We start from the raw sequence: 13,069 nt of genomic DNA on the forward strand, positions 1-13,069 counted from the left end.
ACCTTGTGGGACGCCAGCACTAGTGAAAGACCATTCAGAGTATGAATCATCTATTCGAATGCGCTGTCGACGTCCGCACAAGTAAGAACGAAACCAATCAATCACCTCAGGAGATATGTTAAGAGAAGTTAGTAAAGCAAGTAGTATATCAAAATCAACAGTGCTGAAGGCATTACTGAAATCTAGTAATGTCAACACAGTAATCTTCCGCTCATCCATGCCACGTCTGATGTCATCGGTGATCTTGACTAAAGCAGTAGTCGTACTATGACCATGGCGAAAGCCGGACTGTAAGGAATTTAGGAGATTGTGTTTTGAAAGTAGAAGAAGTATACATACATTTTTCCCGCAATATACCAGTTTAATTGCTAGAAAAAGTATTCAACAAGTAATTCATCATTCTTATCGCGTAGAGGCAGCTTAGGAACATATCTATAGGTTTTTCACGAAGCAGTCATTTGGTAAAATGTTTACCTTTATAAAATAAATTGCGGACTGAAGCCGTAGTGGCGCACAGACGTAACTGTGTGATTGTAAGTGCGAAGGTTGTGGGTTTAATTTCCACTCAAGGAAATTTATTATTATTTTATTAATCTTTTTATTTCTTTGCTCTGGTAATAAGGTAAAGCGCGGTATAAAGTTCTGCCACTCGACACGTTATGTCTAAAAAGTAAAAAGGGGGGGAAATGAGTGTCTTAACACTAGGTCCCCTTATCTGCTATATGCGGGGTACAAATTTTAAAATTGATAATGATAATTACAACTGATGCTTACTTGAGCAAAAAAAATAAACAAATGGTAAAAAATGCATATTTTTTGTAATAGTATGGTATCAGAAATAAAGGCTATTTTTATTTTTTTATTTTTTTATTTTATTAAGGTTTTTTACACCGATACGTCATTTGAATTGCCATTACTCGATTGTTTTCCCATACAATATAAATTGTAAATTAGATATATTTCTTCTTATATACTTCACTTCTTGTATATTTCTTCTTATATATTACCACCACCAACACACCTTCCCCATACCTTCCCCATTAATATACATGGAACAATATTTTATAGCAATTCAAATCATACACGTTGATACGTACCCAACCATTTGCCTCTGTCAGAGTTTGGCACGTTCACCTCTAAATGTGATACATAAATGATACAAATATAATATTATTATTCAAATCACGCACCCAACAAATATATCTAGAGAACACGGAATTTATTCTGAGACAAGAACAAATCTGTGATTTTATCTTTACCTTTAAAGTTTACATACTCGTACATGTAAAGGTATTTATGGCTGACGTAGACTAAATAAAAGATACTTATATTTTTTGTTGGCGTTCAATTTGTTATTGGAAGCTGTAAATATATATAGACAGGAAATTTAAAGAAAAAAAAGTATTTTACAAAAATTTACAAGACTGACTAGTCGTGGCGTAACTCAACGCCGTTTACCTCGTTACTAGAGGAAATGAAAATATTAATTATTCAATTTATCTAATACGCGTATGCTCCTGTCTTAACACTTAGTTCCCAGGTTCCCTCTGCTTACCCTGATGTGTGCGGGCTACAGCCTAAAAAATATCGAAAGTCGAACATCGTAGCCATCGTCTACGACGTAGACTTTACGTTGTCTACGTCAAGCTATACTACTATACTACTAGTTACATTTATATACTTATCTAGCACATATATATAATATATATTACGTTATATGCGTTACATAGAAACATATGATAGTAAATGTATGGCGCATGCTTGGAAATTATTGGTAGGGAAATTGAATAGAATTGTTTACAATGGTTCTTATACCAAGGTGAGCTTTAAGCATTTTGGCATTTTGTATTATAATATCTGTCAATATTTTGTCATACTTCTTTTGGGACCATTGAGGCGCAGAGGCCTAAAGGTGTGACTGCAGTGCAGGTGTGGGTTCGATTCCCACTCGAGGGAGTTAATTATTATTTATTAATATTTTTATTTCTTCGCTCTGGAGCCAAGGCAAAAAGAGAAAGGAGAAGATGGGAACGGAGTGTCTTAACACTAGGTTCTCTCTGCCTATACAGCGTAAAGCAGATTTTTTTTACTTCTACTTTAAAAAGTATCTATAATAGCTGTGTATATGTGCTTGTTTTAATACTCATGATTAAGACCATCGCGGTACAGGGGAACACCTGACGTAAACGTAATGATTATGAGTTCTATTTCCACTCTGGAATGGTTGGAATGGTTATTTAAATTATTTTCGTTTCCCTGTTCTGGTAAGCAAAACACATCGTTAAGTTGCGGCACTCAACTAGCAATACCACAAAAATAAGATGGAACGGCGTGGATACGAAGTTCTTTTTTTAATTACGCTTTTTTTAATCTCTAAAAACAAAAAGTAGCTAATATCCAGTTCAGCTTTATTTAGGATAAAATATATTTTAATTAAATACATAAAACGATACTGATAACAATTTTTAATTTCCAAATTAACTTTCCTCAAAAAACCATATTTTATCCATACTAATTTACTTCAATTAAAATATAATTAACTGCAGCAGCAGGAGCTTCTTGTTTATACTATGCATTATATTTACGTAGCTTATTCTCATTTAGCTAACTAGACTGTCGATAAAATTATCTGTGCTGGTAGAAGCTCAGGTTTCATAGTCCTTTTTTTTAATATTTCACCAGGTATAATTACCAGTGACTAGTACAGGGCTTCAAGTATGTGAATGTAAGCACAACAGTTGTAGGTTCGATTCCTACGCGAGGAAATGAAATATTTACTTAAATGTATATTTTCGTTACCACTCAATATACAATGCTTGCAGAATTCAGCGGAATGTGAGGATCGGAGTTTCTTAACACTAGGTTCCCTCTGTCCACCCAGCTGTGTGCGGGATACAGCGTGAATCGTGCTTTTTTTAATAAATAAATTAAAAAAATAATTAACATTGGCTAACCCAAAAACATATTGGCAAACATTTTATACTCAAAGCATAATTACGGTACGACTCGAGCTCTTTCCCTTGTTTTATTTAAATTGCATTTTACGTAGTGCTTACCATTTTATTAACACGCGAAAGGGGTTTAACGAAATGTTTGCCCGTGTTCGGATTGGAATGGACCGAATTTATTGTGGTTTTTTTATTTAACATACTACTGTAGTAATATTATGTAGTTTATTCGAGAACAACTTTTTATTCTTGTTTCAGTTTCATCAAATGGCTCTAACCAAATATTTTTAGTGGATATTACTTAAATTGTTTTATATTTTACTATTGTCAAAGATAGATAGATAGATAAGAGAAAGAGACATTAAAGATATCAAAAAGTTAAGTTTGAGTTTATCTTTTAACTTTATTCGCTTTTTTTTATACATTTTAACATCAAAACTTGAATATATTAATTTAAAAAGTACATATGTAGATATGAAAATAATTATCGATTATTATTAAAATTTATACAACTAAAATGTATGAGTTTACACGGCCAGATAAATAGGAAAACAAGGCAATTTTATGCCGTGATAAATAAATTAACATTTAAATCGTTTCTGACCGCTAATTTACATAACAAAGCGTGAGTGTTGCTGAATGGACGATTAATAAGGAGTAAGTGCTATCTTATTGTTTACTTTTGTGATGGATGTGTATTATTTTTTTTAACTTCCCGCTGTATCCCGCAGACAGCAGGATAGGGAGAGGGAACCTATATTGTAAAACAAAAACTAAAATTCTGGTTTATGTAACTGATGCCATAATAATGTACCTAAATTCGACACGTTAACCTCACGTAATAGCAGTACGTAGTACCAAATACTGTGGAATACTTACAGGTAGAATGTTTCCTCTGTCCAAAGTTCGAATCCAGAGTGATTTGATAGGGTAATATTGAAATTTTTCTGCCGTTCCCATATGCCTATGCCCAGTAGTGGACGACATTCGATACATATTTTTCCCCTAGTCCCCTAGTGAAATTTGAACCTACAATTATCAGTACACGTACACGCCAACTCTGCTACTATAGTTATTTCATTTAAGCATATTCCCAATTTATATTGATATTCATTTTAATTTCGATAAACGTACGAACGAATGCATTCGTAATGATATTACTATTTTGTATCTTTTTACAAAAAAACAATATTTGAAATTTAATTAATCAGTGATGTATCAGAGAGAATATATATGGTGAAGATGTATTTAAATGTATCTTCATATATTGTGCATTGGTTAATGCCTATTGAATGTAATGCAGGATAGCTGCCAGCTAATGTAATAAATTGTACCATTGATTTTGAAAAGAGCAACTGTTGAGTTTCTTGCCGGCTCTTCTCAGCAGAACTGCCTTCCGAACTGGTGGTAGCTTTATGCTTATATGTTTATTCGACGATTCAAAAGTGCTTATAACAGTCTATTTGAATAAAGAATATTTTGAATTTGAATTTGTAAAAGTTAGCATACATGTCAGCCGCGATGGAATAGATTCGAATCCATTTGGGCAGTTATTTGTTAGTGGTTTAATGCGACAGTGAATTCCTGCAAACGCGATGGTTGTGGATTCTATTTCTATTTCCAAAGTATATAAACGTGACTTTTCCGTGTAAATTCCAGAAGAAATAGAAGTCTTTATGTGTTGCTCCTCAGCCCATTCTATCTTTCAGTGTTAGTCCCATAAAAATCAGTTCAGCTGTCCCAGAGATTGGTCCGAACAAACAGAAAGACAGATAGAAATATATATAAAGAAAAAAAAATACATACATACAATTTGTTAAAATTGTTTGTTTTTGTTTTGGAATCATGAAAAAAAATACGAAACGTGCACGTGGAAAAAGACGGTGCTTTTCAAATCACAAACAGACTCTTCAATTTTATTTATATGGAGAAATAAATAAATTTTGATAAGTGACATAAACATAACTAAATTATTAATAGTTAATTATTTTAATTGTGTTATTCATTTACACTATCAAATACAAAATATCACTCTTTTGATTTACTAATAATTAATTATTAGTAATACATTTAATCTATTTCTATATATGTCAACCACATTGTAAGCCACAAATAGCATGAAAACTGCTGTGAATTATTAAATGTAACCACATAAACATTATACATTAATTACCAATATTAACAGTATAAAGAAGGAGACCGTAGTGACGCAGCGGCATAAGGGTGTGACTGTAACGCGACGGTTGTGGATTCGATTCCCACTCGAGGAATTATTAACGTTTATATTTCCATTTCTTCGCTCCGTTGTCGAGGCCTCCAGAATTCGGCAGGAAGTGGAGAACACTTAACTCTAGGCTTCTCCTACCTACCTCGCTACATGAGGTACACCGTGTAGCTTTAAAGGCATCATGAATAAATCTTACTCTACTCCATCACGTTCAGAAGATTTGCTCTTGCTTTATAAGCGTATTAAAGGTAATTTTTCCTGTCAATATTAAAATGTATCGTCGGTGGTATATAACGCATTAGACCAGAAAAATGTTATCAAATATATTTTAAAACAAATATTAATGAAGCCAGTCGTAGCGTAGGAGCACAAAGTGTGATTGTGAAACCGACTGGTTGTGGGTTCGATTCCCACTTGAGGAGATGGAATACTTCGGAAATATATGACTAATTTACGAATAATAAAAAAAATGGGGTTCAATAAAGAGAAAGACAATATATTAATAAACATTTTATTAATATTTACATTACAGTCCTATAGGCAGGGCGCACTTATAAATAATCTACAAAGAACAGAGTAGTATGGTTGCTTATTTCCTTCCTACTATATACATAACATCCCCTAAAACTAAATAACGCTTATTATAAAGAAATTTGACAGAAAGGTTCAAAATAAAGCCAGTGTATCTAAATATTATAACTATTTATTTATTGGTAGAATATATTTGCCTTAGAACCATTTTTATGTTTATACAAATTCTTCACTTTTTACGTCTCTTTCTGTTATATTAAAGAAAGAGCGCTTTACGCTTTTTCCCGCATAGTTTCCTGCAATGGAAAAAAGAAGGAACCTAGTGTTAATATTCCCTTCTTTTCGTGGCACTACGTGTTGAGTGGCGGAACTCAACGCCGTACTTTACGAGAACGGGGAAATGAAAATAATTTATATAATCATTAATTAGTAGGGATTCAGTTTACAGTCAAATGTTTTTTATATATCGACTGCTAGGTATTGTAATAGAACGTTGAACTTTGTCCAACCAAACAAAGAAAATACCAGCTTTATAGACAAATACGAAAACCCCGAAAGGGATTCGCACCCACGACCACTGCGTACTAGCCAATATAAACATACCATTAACTTAGATCCTTAAATTTCTAATAATTATTACAATTATTTATTAACTATATTGAATATTTACATTATAATATATTTTACATTGATATGCTTTGTTAAGATTAATTTTATTTGTACACATTATGGGTTAAAATTTCAAATACATTCTTCTTCTTCTTCTTCTTCTTAATGTGCCTCTCCAACTAGTGAAGGTTGGCAGTCAACTTCGCATACTTAGTCTTGTCCCTGGCCAAATGAATCTAATCTACGGCGGTTTTAATTCAAATACATTATGGTTATACAATTAAACTTAATTTAAAAATGATTTTTTGTACTAACGTTAATAAGAATTATATAAATATAATAATAGAAAAGAAAATATAAATTTCGTATAATATTGATTTCGAGAGGTTGCTTGCTTTGTCTCGAAAGCTAACAAAAACCTCCACCTTGACCCGAGTGACATAGAAGAGCCTATTTTTAACATGCAAAAATGCAAAAATATGAAAATACGAAACCATTGACAATTGTACTTTATAAAATTAGCTATCTTTTATATGCATTCATTTTTTCTGTTCCAAATCTTGATGATACTATGAAATAACGATGTATTTTTTTCCTATTTTTATAAATTAAGTTTATTATTCAGTAATTTCACAAAAAAAAAACTTATTAAAATTTTTTTTAATATATTGGCGAAGAGATTTTTTGAGGAAAATTCACACAAAATTATTTTTTTAAACAAATGAAATTACTACATACTGTATGGTTGTTACGAGTAGGTTTCAAACTGTAAACTAATAATAAATTACTTAAATAAAATTAAATATAGCCTGTAGTATCTGCATTTCTAATATAAATATTGTTTTCATACTTTCGAAGTAAACTTCATGAAGTCCAACTTTGTAGGATAAGTTTAATACTTTTCTTAACTCTTGACCCTGTTACACAGATGTCAGGAAAACTTTCTTCATCCCAGTTCAGTTTATATTACGTTAGCAGACAAGATCATTGCTTTTTACATTTTATTATGTTTCCAAAAACAATATTGAAACTATTTTCAAAAAATCTCTTTTTTTTCGAGGAATTGCATGTTGAATGGTGGAACTCAAACTTCCACCTAGGTGCCAGAGCCAAGAAATGAAAATATTAACAAATAATAATTAATTTCCTCGAGTGGGGAACGAATCCATAACCTTCGCATTACAGGCACACTCTTGTGCTCTACACCATGACGGCCCTCAATTAATAATTATTTATTTTTAGTATAAAATAATAGAATAAAATTCATTATTTTTTTACAGAACAAAAATTAAAAAATATATTTATATAAATTACACAGCATAAAAATCTATTTATAACCTGTTTTTTATTAGTCAATAGATACATACATAATAATATGTCACTGGCATTATATTACATTAAATTGACATTCATACTTCCAACACTAACTTATCATCTCGCAGCTTTTATTATTTGTTTATGATTATTAATAATAAAAAATAAGCTTAAATTAATACTAAAGTTATTAATAATTGCTAATATCGATATAGAAGTAAGCATAATAGATGCCTGATGGGTGAATGCGGACGAATCCACCGTAGGTTGCCAGTTATTGTCTAGGACAGATTGTTCTATGACGTTTTGCATCGTATCTATATTGGAATAGAAAAAATACTATTATTGAAGTTATTAAAAAAAAATAAAGATTATTTTTGAATTTCTTACATTTCCAAGCTTATTACATAATTATTACAATATTAATATGTTTCACGTTTATTCTACATTTAGTAGGATAGGCGAAAGGAATCCAATGTTAAGAAATAACACTAGATTCCTGAGGAATAATTTTACCAGAGAGGGAATCGAACCCACGACTGTCTCGTGCATTCTGGCGTTGTGTTGCTACGACGACGGCCTCATATAGGTTATAGATATAAGTAGAATGGATATAACTTACCATATGTAGTGACGTCTGGAGTAAAAAATTTTTGCTCAGCTGGCTGTAGCGCCACTACATAATCTGTGGAAAAGAGAAATCATTTATTATGGGTTTTTCGCAATAAAATATTATATGGTAGCACTAGGTTCCCAGGTTCCCTCTGTCAACGTTGCTGTGTTGGATACAAAAAATAATAATTCTTTAAGGTATAATATTTACATATGTGCATATGTCGAGGTAGTAACCAATATGTTACAACGATCAATGCTAACACTTTCTTTTAAGGTTATATATAAAAAAAAATAACATGAATTTTTTCCTGTTTATTTTTTTCTCATATTCAATATATAAAAACGGTATGAACCAATTAAAACAAAGTTTCGTAAAAGCCTGATATTCAATGGAAGTTGTTTTCCCGAAAGCGATCAGCAATTTCGGCATTACAAACAAAAAACGACGATGAATACTAGGAAATTAAATTTTATTTAGGACTATTTAATGAACCAAAGTATTGAGGCCAGTCGTGGTGAATGGTTCTGGGTTCGATTCCCACTTGAGGAAATGAAATATTTATTTAAATTTATATTTTTATTTCTTCGCTCTAGTATCGAGGCAAAGAGCGGCGTTGAGTTCCGCCACTCATCACGCGAATCCTCCAGAATTCGGCGGAAAATGGGGAACGGAGTGTCTTAACACTTCCTTCTTCTTCTTCTTCCCTCTGCCTACCCTGCTGTTTGCGGGATATAGCGTGAAGCTGATAAAAAAACATAAATGTAAATACATTTTCTCTAAGCATTTGAAAACCTCTAATCATCAAAATATTTGTGTCAATGTAAATACATTTAGAATTGCTTTAAATATAAAATATTATTTTAAGGTAATAAAAAAAATATTCCAACAGTTCTATTTAAAAATGATGAGATAGTTAAAAATATAACAGTAGACGCTTACGCGGCGGTGTAGTGAGCTCGGTGGTGGTCGGCGCCGGCGTGGTCGTCGTAGTTGTGGTTGTGGTCGTTGTTGTGGTTGTCGTGGTTGTTGTTGTAGTTATTTTGATTTCTGCATCAATAATTATAATGGATGAATAATTTTAATACCTTTTAAGCTTAAATTTCAATAATTCTTTATATTCCAATAGTCCCATAGGTTTGGATTAGATTAAATTGAAATAGTAATGCTATACAAAATACCATTTTACATTTGGTATCTTCTATATATATATATATATATATATATATATATATATACTATTAATTTAATAGTTTCATTACCTCGCTCTGGTAAAGTGGCAAAGCGCATCGTTGATTTCCACCACTCAACACACAATGCCTCCATTGGGCGGAAAATTGGAAATGGAAATGTGGTAATGGGAACGGAGTGTCTTAACACCAGGTTCCCAGGTTCCCTCTGCCTAACCAGCATAGTGGGGGTACCCCATGAAGGAAATAAAAAAAATAACACACACTGACCATATAATCTTGAAGTTCCTTCAGCTTTGCCAATTGTGTTGGTTGCAACACAAGTATAGGTCCCTGTATCCTCTGAATCAAATTCAGTTATAGTTAATACAGTTCGCGTCTGATAAGGTGAAATACGAATTTCGTTTATTTCGTGTTTTCCACTGAAAGAAAAAAATATTATTAAAAATAATTTGATATAAAGTATTTATTATTATGTCAATGACGTTATTAAGGTTCTAATAATTTTTGGTATATTTTTAATGATAAAAATAAGGACATAAACTTAAAATATAATAATTATTAACATTAAATAAGAAGAACCTATCCTACCTATCCTTCCTAATCGATCCTTGTTGAATTAATTACATATTATTAAATATGTTTTTTAGTATTTTACGTTTTACTTTTAAATAAAAAAATAAAAAAAAACATATATGTAACATTGTCGAAACTAACTAAGCACAACGTTATATTTTATTTTCAATGCAATTTCCGAAGCTTCACATAGTCAAATCAATTGCTATTCATCTGAAAATGTATTTATTGGAAATTTCAAAACGTTGCAATGTTTCAACAAACACTAATATTTATAACCTATTTTTATTGCAAAACAAAAAATTGTTATAACTTGATTAATATTTTTGACATTTTTAGTATTACACTTAGGAAAGAATATACTTATTTAGAAAACGTATTAAAATTTTAACGAAGCGGGATTTGAACCCGCACCTTTTGGAAACCTTCTAAGCTACGTTCAAAGTTTTATACGTTTGTAAATAACTTTTTTAATAACTTATTTAATATTTATATATGAGCCTATTGAGGGTGTATTTTATTTAACTGCGCCCTACTTTACGTTCAAATATGCGACCTACATATTTCTTAATGTTACATTTCAGTTGAACGAAAACGAAACAATATTGAGAAGATAAATGCTTTCGTTCATTTTCCGTGTCTTTCAATATACGAATATATATAAAATAGCGATATTATTATATATACATACATAGATATATGGCGATACAATAAAAAAAAATAAGATAATACAAAATGTAAAATATAAAGTATATGGATGACAATAAGTGACTATTCCTGTTTTTTATTATTTTTTTTAAATAATATAAAATATTTATATCAATTATAAATAATATATAAAACATTAATTTAGCAATAAACTAATTGATTATATTTCGTTAAACAACATAATTATACTACGTTAATTCAAAAAGAAAACAATGAAATATAACTTTATACAGAAAACTCATGTAATAAATTATTTTTTGCCACTTACATACCCAGAGAGAATCATTTCTTCTCCACTTTTTAACCAATAATTGATGGCCAGGGGATATGCTTCGACGAGGCACTCCAGTTCCGTTTGCGACCCAGTGGGAACACCGATGACTTTCGTCGATATCATTATAGACGGGCCGACTGAAAGGCAATCGTTCAATTAGTATTTAATATTAAAATTTATAAATTAAAAATATAATAGTTAATTGATTAATTATAATTAATTAGTTATTGTAACTTTTTTTCATCTATATATAGGCTATATTTCGCACATAGCAGGGTAGGCAGGGAAAAAAGTTAAGACACCCCGTTCCCCATTTTCCGCTGAATTCTGGAGGCAATGAGTGTATGTATGGCGGAACTCAACGCCGCGCTTTGCTTCGACATCAGAGCGATTGAATGAAAATATAAATTTAAATAAATATCTCATTTCCTCGAGCGGGGATCGAACTCACAACCAGTGTTTGCGCCCCTGTGCCTCGACTGGCCTCACAATCGTAAAAGTACTCCGAATATCGATACAACGGTATATTCCCGGTACAAAACCTTCATACGAAATAAATTGCACAATTCCACTTCAGTACTTTAAAAAGAATAAGTCTAGAGCTTTTATTGCGCTGTTTTCAATACGAGCTCAAACATATAAAATTCTCATATTGGAATGAGGTTCTCTTTGAAAACTCTTAAACTTAAGCCTGTCTGTACATTTTTGAGATAAAGTTAGATTAGTTTTGTTAGTTGTTTGGAAATGCTGTTACAAAATAAATCCTATATATGTATATAATACTATATTTGGACTAATGTAATATGATTTCTATGGTCTTTATCTGAACTCGAAAGTCCTATTCGAGGGAATACGAGGGAAGGAATGAATATTTATTAATATTTTCATTTATTCGCTCTGGCGTTCTGGCACCAAGACCGGCGTTGTGTTTCCCCACTCAACACGTATTATCTCGAAAAATTCGACGGAAAATGGGTAACGGAGTGTTTTAACACTAGGTTCCTACCCTGCTGTGTGCGGGATGCAGCGTGAAACTGATTTATATATTCTTTTATTATTTGGATTTTATGTTGAAATCAAAATATGAAAATAACTAAATTTATTTTGAATAGCGACATTCGAATCATGTTAGGTCCAAGTTTAGTCAAATTTATGAAAAGGTAAAAAGGAAAAAGCATAAAAATACTTGTAAAGGATTTACTAGCAAAAAATCTTTTTACGGACCTTTACCTGACGTAGCCGCCGTAAAACTTATCATAAAGTTCAATTCAAGTCATATCAAGCATAAATGTTATCGAAATATAGTTTCAAGGAAACCTTTTTGAACAAAAACATAGATGCATAAACCTAAAGTTAGTAATAAGTTAAAATAAATTAATAATCCTATATCTTATAAAACAAAGTCGCTTTTCGTGTCTGTCTGTTGTTTCTAACTCTTCTTCTTCTAAACCACCCAACGGATTTTATTGCGGTTTTCACCATTAGGTCGAGTATTTTTCGTAGAAGGTTTATATATAGTTTATTATTTGTACATTCTTATGTAAATTAACATAAATACGAAAAATATGAATAAAGTCCTACCCGCTGAGACACTTTCGCGCATGCGCTGCTTTAATGGTAAGTACTACATGAAAAAAATGTACTGGAGTATTGTTCCTCTCAATGAGATCTACAAAAAAGTCCGCGAGAGCATATTTTTATCTTTTAAGGATAACGTGTAGTGATCATATTTCTGTCTAAAAATAATAATTTCAATATATTTTTTATTGTGAGGGATATTTTTCCATAATGGTATTAATCCTTATCCTTTAAAATACTTTATTAATTTTCTACGTTAAACGAAGATAAAATTTGCGTTTTACACAATTTCGAAATTGCGAATAGTTTAAGAGAAAAACGCATTTAATTGTTGACACATCACGTCGTTGACACTTCAGCAGTATCGACTCAAGTTTTACTTATCCCTTACTCTCAGCATATAAATAAGTATATTAGTTACGTTGGCCATTTAATGTAGATCAAAACTGTCTTTACTGTTTTTCATTTTAATAAGTACTTTAGAAGTTGTTACAATATCAA

The 13,069-nt window shown here is 31.3% G+C and overlaps 1 protein-coding gene across 1 annotated transcript in view; it reads right to left on the reverse strand.

Annotated features, from left to right (window-relative positions):
• Positions 1-5,668: 5,668 nt before the first annotated feature.
• LOC146539469 (protein amalgam-like) overlaps positions 5,669-13,069 on the reverse strand; it is a 70,855-nt gene continuing 63,454 nt past the window's right edge. The window contains exons 7-11 of the mRNA XM_085208443.1: positions 10,989-11,127; positions 9,703-9,854; positions 9,185-9,292; positions 8,252-8,314; positions 5,669-7,946 (exon numbers count right to left, since the gene is read on the reverse strand). Coding sequence (XP_085064569.1) covers positions 7,747-7,946; positions 8,252-8,314; positions 9,185-9,292; positions 9,703-9,854; positions 10,989-11,127 — 662 coding nt within the window. The 3' untranslated portion in view covers positions 5,669-7,746. The remainder of the gene's footprint in view (positions 7,947-8,251; positions 8,315-9,184; positions 9,293-9,702; positions 9,855-10,988; positions 11,128-13,069) is intronic.

The sequence above is a fragment of the Heliconius melpomene genome, chromosome 4 (assembly GCF_056956725.1).
Source record: "Heliconius melpomene rosina isolate 202511_hmr_F chromosome 4, ASM5695672v1, whole genome shotgun sequence".
NCBI lineage: Eukaryota > Metazoa > Arthropoda > Insecta > Lepidoptera > Nymphalidae > Heliconius > Heliconius melpomene.